General features: G+C 40.2%; 1 protein-coding gene across 2 annotated transcripts in view; it reads left to right on the top strand.

Moving 5' to 3' along the window:
- The window catches only part of ARHGAP19 (Rho GTPase activating protein 19), a 66,753-nt gene that overhangs the window by 15,511 nt on the left and 38,666 nt on the right, over positions 1-12,576 (top strand). For both annotated transcript variants that reach the window (XM_059398256.1, XM_059398255.1), the window contains exon 2: positions 11,645-11,910. In XM_059398256.1, the coding sequence (XP_059254239.1) occupies positions 11,645-11,910 (266 nt within the window). The remainder of the gene's footprint in view (positions 1-11,644; positions 11,911-12,576) is intronic.

Raw genomic sequence — 12,576 nt, 5'->3', positions numbered from 1 at the left:
TGGTAAGTCAGATTTAGACAGCTTTAAATATAGCTCCTATTTTGATAGATGTTGCCAAGGTTGTGGTTCTTGGAGAACAAATCGAGTTAAGCAATTCACTAGGGAGGAAACATTTAGTTTTGTGGGTATGCAGTAGCATTTTGGTAGCAGTCAGCCAAAAGATACATCTGCAGGATAAGTTGTTTTTTTTTTTTCCCCCACTGCCTTCAGTTTTGCAGATTCATGGGTTCAACATGCCTGAAAAGCACTTGAATTTCAGTATTCTGTAATTGATTTTTCAGCTGTGGATTCTCTTTCTGGTCCTTTCACTAATCACAGATCGCCTTGCATGTAGAGTTCCATCTAGTGGTTAAGAGTAATCATAGCAGTCAAGTAGGTAATAAAAATTACCCTTTTCTTTTCTTCTTTCTTTTTCTTTTCCAGTGTAAGCTCTGTAGCCAGCGTTGGGCTTGAACTTATGATCCTGAGATCAAGGGTTGCATGCTCTACTGACTGAGCCAGCCAGCTCCCCCCAAATTATCCTGCACCCAAATTATCCTTTTTATTTTTTTTAAATATTTTATTTATTTATTTGACAGAGAGAGATTACAAGTAGGCAGAGAGGCAGGCAGAGAGAGAGAGGAGGAAGCAGGCTCCCTGCTGAGCAGAGAGCCCGACTCGGGACTCGATCCCAGGACCCTGAGATCATGACCTGAGCCGAAGGCAGCGGCTTAACCCACTGAGCCACCCAGGCGCCTACCAAATTATTCTTTTTGATCAGCTTTGCCTCTTATCCTTCTTTGGGATGGTTACCTAATACATGCATTTAGAGTCCTGGGGCGCCTGGGTGGCTCAGTGGGTTAAGCCTCTGCCTTCAGCTCAGGTCATGATCCTGGGGTCCTGGGATCAAGCTCTGCATCACGTTCCCTGCTCAGCAGGGAGCCTGCTTCCCTCTCTGTCTCTCTGCCTGCCTCTCTCTACCTACTTGTGATCTCTGTCTGTCAAATACATAAATCAAATCTTTAAAAAAAAAAATACTAGAGTCCTTGCTATCTCTGTATGCCTACATACCTCACTACTAATTCTCCTGGTTCTGGTCACCTATGCAAAAACTTCTTTGATGAGGAAATTAACCTTTACTTTTAATTTTGATTAACTAGGATATTTACATCAAGTAGTAGCAAGATTTAGGTCAAAGCTACTTGTTCTTTTAAAAAAAAATGTGTCTAGAAAGATGTGATTCTACATGCAAGTATGTAGAATAATATAGTTAATATTTTCCTATTGCTCAGCTTCAACATACCTTAACATTTGCCATATTTACTTCCAATGAATCTCCCTTTTTCCATAGCTCAGTGATTTATCACAAGAATATTGCTAGCACCGTGGAAATTCCCCTCATGCCCTCTTGCCTACTCTTAATCACTGTCCCCCAAAGGTAGCCGTTATCCTGAATTTTATAGTAAATCTATCTTTGCTTCTCTTTACAATTTTACCACTTAAACAAGTATTGCTAAATGATATGCTTTTGTCTGTTCTTAAAATTTGATGTAAATGTCAGCACATACTTAGTAAGTAGTGTGTGGGCGGGTGGGTGTGTGTGAGACTTCTTTTCTCATCATTTTATGTGATTCATCCATGATGGCTCATCTGACTGGAGTATGTCCATTTTTGTTGCTGTAAAATATACCATTATATATGCCACAATTTAATAAAAGCATTCTTTTTTTTTTTTTTTTTAAGGATTTTATTTATTTATTTGACAGACAGAGATCACAAGTAGGCAGAGAGGCAGGCAGAGAGAGAGGAGGAAGCAGGCTCCCTGCCGAGCAGAGAGCCCAATGTGGGGCTCGATCCCAGGACCCAGGATCATGACCTGAGCCGAAGAGGTTTTAACCCACTGAGCCACCCAGGCGCCCCTAATAGAAGCATTCTGCTGGATGTTTTGCTGTTTATAAATTAATGTTTCAGTGAACTTTTTAATTTTTTTAAAAGATTTCATTTATTTTAGAATGAGAGAGAATGAGAGCATGTGAGTGAGCATGAGCTGGGTGAGGGGCAGAGGGAGAGGGAGAAGCAGACTTCTCCACTGAGCGTGGAGCTGGATTCAGGGCTCGATCCCAGGACTCTGAGATATGATTGAAGACAGATGAAGACAGATGCCTAACCCACTGAGCACCCAGGCACCTCAGTGAACATTCTTGTTTGTGATTTTTGGTGCACCTGTGGCTACACACATTAAGCATATTTTAGAACTGATGGAGTCATAGGACACACTTTTGTTCAGCTTTAGTAGATAAGACCAAACAGTTTTCCAAAGTGGTTGTACCAGTTTTATAGCTTTGCTATCAGTATAAAAGAGTTAACTGTTAGTTTCTCTAAACTTTGGTCATTCTCTTTAATTTTAGTCATTCTGTTGGGTGGTAGTATGTCATTGTTTTAAAATTTGCATTTCCTTGATACCTAATGATATTGGGCATTTTTTTTTTTTTTGCATTTGGCTACTTTTTTTTAAAAATATTTTGTTTATTTATTTATTTATTTGAGAGGGAGTGAGAGAGCATGTGTGCATGTTTGCTAGCCTGTGGAGGGGCAGAGGGAGAGAGAGTTCTCAAGCAGACTCCATGCTGACCCTGAGATCATGATCTGAGCCTAAAACAAGAGTCAGGTGCTTAACCTACTAAGTTACCCAGGTGCCCCTTGGCTACTCTTTTTTATGAGATTTTTTTTGAAATTTCATGCCTGTTTTTCTAGTGGGTTGTGTTTTTTCTTACTGATAGTAGGAATGCTTAGTATATTAAGGTGAGCCCCTTTTTGGGCTGTATTCCTACTCTGTGGCTTTCTTAAGGATGTCTTTTGATAAGCACAAGTTCTTACTTTATTTTTATTTATTTATTTTTTTTAAAGATTTTATTTATTTATTTGACAGAGAGAAATCACAAGCAGACAGAGAGGCAGGCAGAGAGAGAGGAAGGGAAGCAGGCTCCCTGCTGAGCAGAGAGCCCGACGTGGGACTCGATCCCAGGATCCCGAGATCATGACCTGAGCCGAAGGCAGGGGCCTAACCCACTGAGCCACCCAGGCACCCCAAGTTCTTACTTTAATGAACTCAAATGTATTAATCTTTTTTGTGGTTAATATTTTTAATGTGTTATTTTAAAGTTATTTAAAAAATCTCCCCAGCCTCAGTTCAAGAGTGTATTTTTCTATATTACCTTCTAGTAGGTTTATCGTTCTGTTCATCTCTAAATCTTCCATTTACCTGGAATTGATGATCTTTGTGTATAGTGTGAGGTAGATAATCAAATTTCACTTTTCCCCTCTGTATGTATCACAAGTGTTCCAGCACCACATAGTGAAAAGGTCATCCATTCCACAGAGTGGCAGCACCACCTTTACCCTGAATCCAGTAAAGAAAGGAAGTAATAAAGATAAGAGCAGAAATTAATCAAGTAAACAGCAGACATGTAATAGAGGGATTCTGCAAAATCAAAAGCTGGAAACTTGACAAAGCTAATAAAATTGATAAACCTCTAATAAGATTCATAAATTAATAAAAAGAGAAAAATTGTCAACATCATGAATAAAGAGGAGGAGATAACTTTTTAAAAAAGGATTATTTATTTATTTACTTGACACAGAGAGAGCGCGAGAGCGCACAAACAGGAGTGGCAGAGAGAGGGAGAGGGAAAAGTAGGGGAGGCTCCTTCTCAGGACCCTGAACCTAAGACAGACTCAGATCATGACCTGAGCTGAAGGCAGAAGCTTAACCAACTGAGCCACTTAGGCACCCCTCTTAGGAACTTTTTAATGGTTTCTCTTAAGAACTACAAAGTTATGGGCGCCTGGGTGGCTCAGTGGTTAAGGCCTCTGCCTTCGGCTCAGGTAATGAGCCCAGGGGCCTGGGATGGAGCCTCATATCAGGCTCTCTCCTCAGCAGGGAGCCTGCCTCCTCCTCCTCTCTCTCTCTGCTTGCCTCTCTGCCTACTTGTGATCTGTCAAATAAATAAAAATCTTAAAAAAAAGAAAAGAAAAGAAAACTACAAAGTTACATAGTGAGGGGCACCTGGGTGGCTCAGTGGGTTAAGCATCTGTCTTCAGCTCAGGTCATGATCAAGCCCTGTGTCAGGTTCCCTGCTCAGCTCTCCCTCTGCCCTTCTACCTTCTTGTGATCTCATGCGCATGCACTCTCTCTCTCATGAATAAATAAAATCGGGGCGCCTGGGTGGCTCATTGGGTTAAACTTCTGCCTTCGGCTCAGGTCATGATCTCAGGGTTCTGGGATTGAGCCTTACATCAGGCTCTCTGCTCAGCGGGGAGCCTGCTTCCCTTCCTCTCTCTCTGCCTGCCTCTCTACCTACTTGTGATCTCTGTCTGTCAAATAAATAAACTCTTAAAAAAAACAATATAATGAAAGTTAGGTGAATGTGGTCTTTTTCTCAAAATACCTTTTGCGCTATAGTCCCCCTTCTTGTGATCATGTGAAATGATAAAATGCCTATATTATCAGATGAAGTGAGGTGAATGATGTAGGGATCTTTGGTCATTGTCAGGCTATTGTTGACCTTCTGATGGTAGGTCAAGAGGGGGATTATCTGCTTGTGGACCACAGAAAGTGAAACTGTGGAAGAGGAGGTCGCGCTCTGTACAGGTATCCTCCTGCTTTTTGAACGTTTGTGTTAGACCTCTTTGCTTTTAGGAGGGACCTACATTAGAGCTTGTTTTCACTAACTGAAAGAAACCCAGAGAGGATTTCCACTTTTACAAAGCAAGATAAAAAGTGAGAATAGCATTTAGCGTTTGTTTTCCAGCGAGCCAATATAGAGGCAGCTCATACCCTGCGAGCGGCACCCCCAAGCTCCTTCCCGGAGAACTATACTCAGCATCTCAGCAGCAAGCTGTCATGAGTTTGAACTGTGTCTGTGGGTATCTGTACTTTATCTTGATTTATTTTGTACATCCACCAGGAATGTAGGGTCAAAAAATGCTAAGAGGGGCTATTTTTGGGGTCTGGGGATGCAAAAATTTTTTTCCATGTAAGTTAATGGTAATGGCTTCTTCACTTAATGCCATTTTGGCTCATGAAAGATTTCACAGGAACTCTCTACTTTGAGAAAGCAATTCCATGACAGTCTAACTTATGAATCTATATGGAAACCCAGACTATAAGCAAACCAAATTCAGCAATATATAAAGATGATAATATAACAGCATTATAGAAATGCAAGATTGGGGCACCTGGGTTGCTCAGCTCAGGTCATGATCTCAGGATCCTGGGATGGAGCCCTGCATTGGGCTCTCTGCTCAGTGGGGAGCCTGCTTTTCTCTCTGCTACTCTCCCTGCTTGTGTTCCCTCGCTTACTGTCTCTCTCTCTCTCTGTGTCAAATAAATAAATCAAATCATATCAACTGCTGCACAACAAATAGATAAAATTAAACTGACTCATGATAGTAAGTCACCCTCAGCAAACTAGGAGTAAAAAGATATTGCCTGAATCTGATAGTTTTTGCCAAAATGATGGATGGGGAAAGACACCATTCTTCAGTTTGCTTATACTTGTAACTTCCCCCCCCCCCTTTTTAGAAAGAGAGAGAGAGAGAAAGAGAGTGTGCGTGCTTGCATGACAGGGAGAGAGGCAAAGGGAGAGCGAGAGAGAGAATCTTAACTAGTTTCCATGCTCACTCAGTATGCCCTGACCTTGTAACTTTTAATTATTTTTATTTTTTAAAAGATTTTATTTATTTATTTGACAGAGAGAGACACAGCAAGAGAGGGAGCACAAGCAGGGAGAGTGGGAGAGGGAGAAGCACGCTTCCCATTGAGCAGGGAGCCTGATCTAGGGCTCAATCCCAGAACCCTGGGATAATGACCAGAGCTGAAGGCAGGCGCCTAACAGCTGAGCCACCCAAGCACCCCAACTCTTGTAACTTTTAAGGTTGAGATTATTTTCATGTTTGTTAGTCACGTAGGGCTCCTCCTTTATGAATTACTTGATCATTTGTCTAATTTTCTTTGAGTGTGTTTTTCTTCTAAATTTTAGATATAAATTTTTAGATTGATAAATTCTGAATACTAATTCTTTTATATGCATGACAAGTTTTTCCCCCCAGTTTATGGCTTTCTAGTTTAAAATTTAAATCTATTTATGTATTTATTGTGAATGGGCACTATGTTCACAGGAATCAAAAATTCAAAAAAATATGGGGGCACCTGGGTGGCTCAGTGGTTAAGCCTCTGCCTTAGGCTCAGGTCATGAACTCAGGGTCCTGGGATCGAGCCCCCCATTGGGCTCTCTGCTTAGTGGGGAGCCTGCTTCCCCCTCTTTCTCTCTGCCTGCCTCTCTGACTACTTGTGATCTCTGTAAAATAAATTAATAAAATCTTCAAAAAAAAATCTAGAAAATATGAAAGAACATATAGTAAAAAGTTTTTCTCCCACTCCTGTTTTTTCATCTCTCTCCAGAGGCATTTTGACTTCATTTTTAAAGAACTTTGTTCATAATGTCATTTGTTGTACACACATTTAAAATTTTAATGTAGTTAAATGTGTCAGTCTTTTCTTTGTGGATTGTACTTTTTATGCCTTGTTTAAGACACATTTCTTCTGCCTCATTTATTATTCATTCTTCTTTTCTAAACTGTTTAAAGTTTGGCTTTTCATATTTTGATCTTTTTTGTATTTTTTGTGTATGATGTGAGGTAGGGATCATTCTCCCCTCCATACTATAAGAGTACTTGTCCTTTTTTTTTTTTTTTTTTTTTATTTTATTTTATTTACTTGACAGAGAGAGATCACAAGTAGGCAGAGAGGCAGGCAGAGAGAGAGGAGGAAGCAGGACCCCTGCCGAGCAGAGAGCCCAATGCGGGACTCGATCCCAGGACCCTGAGATCATGACCTGAGCTGAAGGCAGTGGCTTAACCCACTGAGCCACCCAGGGACCCAAGAGTACTTGTCCTTATACTCTTACATTATATGATTGTTTTGTCTAATACAACTTTTAGTGTGATGGGAGACTACTGTTGAGCTTTATCTACACGTTGGCAAATACAATGAACTGGTCCAATTTTTTATTTCTGTTTTGTTCCTGCTTGCAAATGAGTGCTTAGAGTCCTGATAAGTACTGCCTTTCAGGCCCCATAATGTGTCCTTGTGTCCTCTAACATGTCTGGAATTTGTGTAGGCTGTAATGGGGCAGGGAAAGGAGGGTTCCTTTGTCACAACAAACAAGGAGAAAATTTTTTTTCCAGTCTCTTCGCTTTACCAATGCCTCATCAGAAGCTTTCAGCACTTATGTAAGAAATTAAATTTTTTTTCTTGAACTTGAGCAAACTTAGACTTAGTTTTAAAATAAGATACTGTAGAGTAGGAAGTTGTTTTTACTTAAATGTATTTTCTTTAGTCCTAGAAATCTCTTAAGTTCTTAATCATGTTCCTAGATATTCTCAACTTTATATTGTGATACTGTGTGTTCTGTGGAAAGGGATTAGCAGGCTATGTGGTATGGGGGTAATTAAAAAAATGTAACCCACTGTGTATCTGTCTTTTCCATCTCCCATCTTCCATTTTACTTCCTTTTTAATCATTTTTCTCTCTTACATCCTATCTTACCAGATAGGTGCTCCACTCAGAAAAAGTGAAAAAGGAGAAATAAAAAACTAGGTTAAAGATTTTCAAGTGGGGCAAAACAAGGATGAATGGTCATGGGAAGGAAGGGGAGAAAAAGCAGAAGGTGAAAAGAAACAGATTGCTTATTACCTGTGGGTTAGGACTTTCAAGGGAACTTTTTCTGGTATTCTTTGTGAATGGGTAGAGGGAGACTTGAACTTACTTATTCTTCTATCTGTTCTACCTGTTTAGGAGGGGACAGACTTGAAGGTGATGGTCAGGTAGGGAGGACTCTGTTGAGAAACTATGTAGCTAGGGCTTTGTGCTTCTAGCTCCTTTCTCATTTTTGTATTTGATCCAGTTTAGTGCTGGAGTGTCATTTGTGATGGAAGTTTAATTTTTTAATTTTTAAAAAATATTTTATTTGTTTATTTGACACAGAGAGAGAGAGATCGGAAGTAGGCAGAGAGGCAGGCAGAGAGAGAGGGGGAAGCAGGCTCCCTGCGGAGCAGAGAGCCTGATGCGGGGCTTGATCCCAGGACCCTGAGACCATGACCTGAGCCAAATGCAGAGGCTTAACCCATGAGCCACCCAGGCATCCCTGTGATGCAAGTTTTAGGATCTTAACTGAATATTGCTCTGGGATATTAATAAAATTAAAGTCTGAAGGTATATGTCTCTGTGTGTTTCTGCTTCAGGAATGTAGTAAAATTAAAGTCTGAAGGTATATGTCTCTGTGTGTTTCTGCTTTAGGAATGTACTGGATGCTGTGGTTTTTTTTTTTTTTTTTTTTTTTTTTTGTAAGATTTATTTATTTGACAGGGAGATAGAGAGCAGAAGTAGGCAGAGGGGCAGGCAGAGGGAGAGGGAGAAGGCGGCTCTCTGCTGAGTAGGGAACCTGATGCACAGCTCCATCCCAGGACCCTGGGATCATGACCTGAGCAGAAGGCAGCCAGTTAACTGGCTGAGCCACCCAGGCGCCCCTAATGGATGCTATTTATGCATATTTATTTGTTAGAACTAATTTGATCTGAAATCTGTTTTTCAGAATTAAAAGGGATCTGAAGTCCATAAAATGATAGTTTAGACTCAGTAAATTATAAGACTCTTTTCAGTGCTAACACGTTTCGTGATTTTTCTGGCTCTCTCAGAGTAGTGATTTCTCATTGGCAGTGATTATAAACAGTAGTTTTATATTGACTCATGTTTCTTCACTGAAATAAGCGTACACTAAAAGAAAAAGAGGTTTTGTCATTGGTTTAGGATACACTTGCTTTTGATTGTAATTGCCTTATAATCATTTGCACCCTTAATAAGGAAAATAACCTTTCCATGTATATAAAAATGTTAAGTCGGTAAGCAGTTTTAGATCTCTTTCTTAATGACCTTTTTTTTTTAAAGATTTTATTTATTTATTTGACAGACAGAGATCAGAAGTAGGCAGAGAGGCAGGCAGAGAGAGAGAGAGAGGGAAGCAGGCTTCCTGCGGAGCAGGGATCCCGATGCGGGGCTCGATCCCAGGACCCTGAGATCATGACCCGAGCCGAAGGCAGCAGCCCAAACCACTGAGCCACCCAGGTGCCCCTCTTAATTACTTTTTGACTTAAGAATACATGTTTATAATTTTAAATCTTTATGTGAATTCTTTTATTATCATTTCAGAGAAAAGAAAATTTAGTAGCTATCTTTTGAAAATTTGGACCGTGTGTAGTAATTTTTCTTTCCTTTTTTTTTTCTTCAAAGATTTTATTTATCATTTGACAGACAGAGATCACAAGTAGGCAGAGAGGCAGGCAGAGAGAGATGATGGGAAGCAGGCTCCCTGCTGAGCAGAGAGCCCGACACGGGGCTCGATCCCAGGACCCCGAGATCATGACCTGAGCCGAAGGCTGAGGCTTTAACCCACTGAGCCATCCAGGTGCCCTTATGTAGTAATTTTTCAAGGAAGAAGTGATGAACTTTGAAGTTTTCCCATGCCTTGTTTTCATTATATCATTATTAGAAATTATCTGTGTAGTGTTGACAAAGTAGATTATAGATTACTAATATTTAATATTTAGAGTGTCATTTTTCCTGGAACAGTTTTTCGGTACCTAGGATGTTGTGGAAGACTTTTAAGTTGTAATTGTTTTTTTTTGTTGTTTTTATCGTGGAATATTTATATGTGTCAGGTGAATTTCAACTTTGCCTGACAGATGTGATGACTTGTTCTTTCTGGTTTGTGTTCTGTCTACTCATTGGTTATATAATAGATGACTTTATATAATAAGGATTAGAATAAGCTATTAGAGATGATTGATAATGGGTACAAACAATTAGTGTTGTGTACTTTAACATAACATGTTAAAAGTACAAAGCAGTATAGTAGTTAGGCATTGGAAAACAGTGAATGGGGAAGAAAATATTTCTTGAGAGTCAAAGGAGCTTTGCCAGGAATATAGTCCAGGTAGTGTAGGAGTGGAAAATCAGCTAGGATCAGAGGCCAATAGAACTTAGCTGCTTAGCATTATTCAGTGACAGAGAAGTGAAATTAGGAGCAAGATACAGAGTTTTTCCAAGTGCCTAGAGAGAAGAACCTGCCTGAATAAAGGTTGGACTTAGATGAGGGGCAGAGGCATCCAGAGTTGAAGGATTTTAAAATAAAATCTATTTCTGGACCCGGGTAAGGTGGAATTAATATCTGTTTTATGTACTTGTAAATGCCTTCCATTCTGGTGAAGGCTTTTTGATTATGAGGAAAAGAATCCAAGGGCAGCTGTTTCAATTAAAGCGGGGTGATTAGGGGCTGCCTGGGTGGCTCAGTGGGTTAAGCCTCTGCCTTCAGCTCAGGTCATGATCTCAGGGTCCTGGGATCGAGTCCCACATCGGGCTCTCTGCTAGGCAGGGAGCTTGCTTCCTCCTCCTTCTCTCTTTCTCTCCCTCTCTGCCTACTTGTGATCTCTCTCTGTCAAATAAATTAAATCTTAAAAAAAAAAAAAAAAAAAAGGCGGGCTGGAAGGAAGAAAGAAAGGAAGGAAGGAAGAAAGAAAGAAAGGAAGAAAACAAAACAAAACAGACACCTGTGTATGGACCCAGGAACCAAAGAACTGTATGGGTCAAGTAAATGTCTCCAAAATGTCTACTACACTATTTAGATGTAGTTTTAGCTCTTGAATAGTTTCATGCTTGCTGTCATGTGATTTCCGTGGCATTTGAGACTGGCCTAAATGTAGTACTGTCAACAGTTGGGACACTGCATGGGAAATACTGTACGGTACTGGCTACAGTCCCAAGGTCTTAACTATTACCCATGCTGTGTTAGGAAGAACAGCGGCAAGTCTGGCATCTTACTAGTATTTAACAGTAAAAATTCAGGGTTTTGCTGTTTTGTTTTTTTTTTTTAAGATTTTTACTTATTTATTTGACAGACAGATCACAAGTAGCCAGAGAGGCAGGCAGAGAGAGAGGAGGAAGCAGGTTCCCCACTGAGCAGAGAGCCTGAAGCGGGGCTCGATCCCAGGACCCTGGGATCATGACCCGAACCGAAGGCAGAGGCTTTAACCCACTGAGCCACCCAGGTGCCCCTAGGGTTTTGCTGTTTTAATAAGGAAATGTGCTCTGTGTGACTACCAAATTTAATATACCACTGGGCTTGGGAGGCTCTAAGGATCTATGTCTTATGGTGTACACCTGAAATTAAGGGGCAGAATCGGGTCTTACGTATTTATTTATTTATTTTTAAAGATTTTATTTATCAGAGCACGAATGAGCAGGAGCAGGAGGAGGGGAAGGGGCAGAGGGAGACGGAGATGCGGACCCATTGAGCAGGGAGTCAAGTTGTATTTAGAGGTTATTTAGTATCTTTTCATTAAATGAAATTCCTAAGTATCTAGGTGGGTATAACCTAAATAGCAACAAGCTCAAATTGTCTTCTTTTGTACAGTGAACCAGACTAAGGATTAGGTTTTTTAAACCAATTTGTAGGTTAACCCACAGAAACAGTGAATAATTGTATGACTTACAGAGCATGAGAAACATGCACAAATGATCCCCTAAAGTTTCTTGTTTCATTTTTTTCAGTGATGCCATCTGCAATTTTGTTATCTGCAATGACTCTTCCCTTCGAGGGCAGCCCATTATCTTCAATCCTGACTTTTTTGTGGAGAAACTCCGACATGAGAAACCTGAGGTGTTCACCGAGTTGGTGGTCAGCAATATCACAAGGCTCATTGACCTACCTGGAACTGAGCTGGCTCAGCTGATGGGGGAAGTGGACCTTAAATTGCCTGGTGGGGCCGGCCCAGCGTCAGGATTCTTCCGGTCTCTAATGTCTCTCAAGCGAAAGGGTAGGGCACGTGTCTGTGAAGGGCGGGCAGGCTGCAGCTGCTCCCTGGGCTTCACCTCCTCATATCTGTACTTTCACTGAGTTGCTATTATGTAAAGATGTTTTTTTGGGGGGGGGGGCATTTTTCTCATTTTCTTAAGTAGTAAAATCTCAGGTTAGCAATAAAAATTTATAAAGTAGCTAAACTAAAGCAAGTATATCAGTCCCTGAGAAAGGTGACATGATTCAGTTTAGGTAGTTACCTTGATTTTCATGCCCTATGACATAGCTGGAGAGTACAGTAAAGAAAGTTTGAACTTTCTTTACTGCAGTTTTCGAATGTTTTCATTCTATGGACTGCTTTGATAAGGCAGATACCTATGAGTCATCCAAAATAAAAGCCTTCCTAGAAAATAAATTGTGGACTGCTTTTGATAAGATATTAAAGAGGTACTATTTTATTAAGTATAAGAAAATCATTTATGGTAGAAAAAAAGTTTGAACATTATAACAGATCACGCATATACCAATGTATATGTCATACTTTGACAGTCGTGGTTGTAAATTTTGTTTATTTATTATTCTGTCATACTTCGACAGTCCTGGTTCTAAATTTTGTTTATTTATTATTCTATTTTGAAGGTTTTATTTATTTATCTTAGAATGCATGGGCTGGAGTGGGGGAGGT

This window comes from Mustela nigripes, chromosome 4 (genome assembly GCF_022355385.1).
Source record: "Mustela nigripes isolate SB6536 chromosome 4, MUSNIG.SB6536, whole genome shotgun sequence".
In the NCBI taxonomy this organism is placed as follows: Eukaryota; Metazoa; Chordata; class Mammalia; order Carnivora; family Mustelidae; genus Mustela; species Mustela nigripes.
The sequence above is the reverse complement of the archived record's forward strand: the minus strand, read 5'-3'. Positions and strand labels throughout refer to the sequence as shown.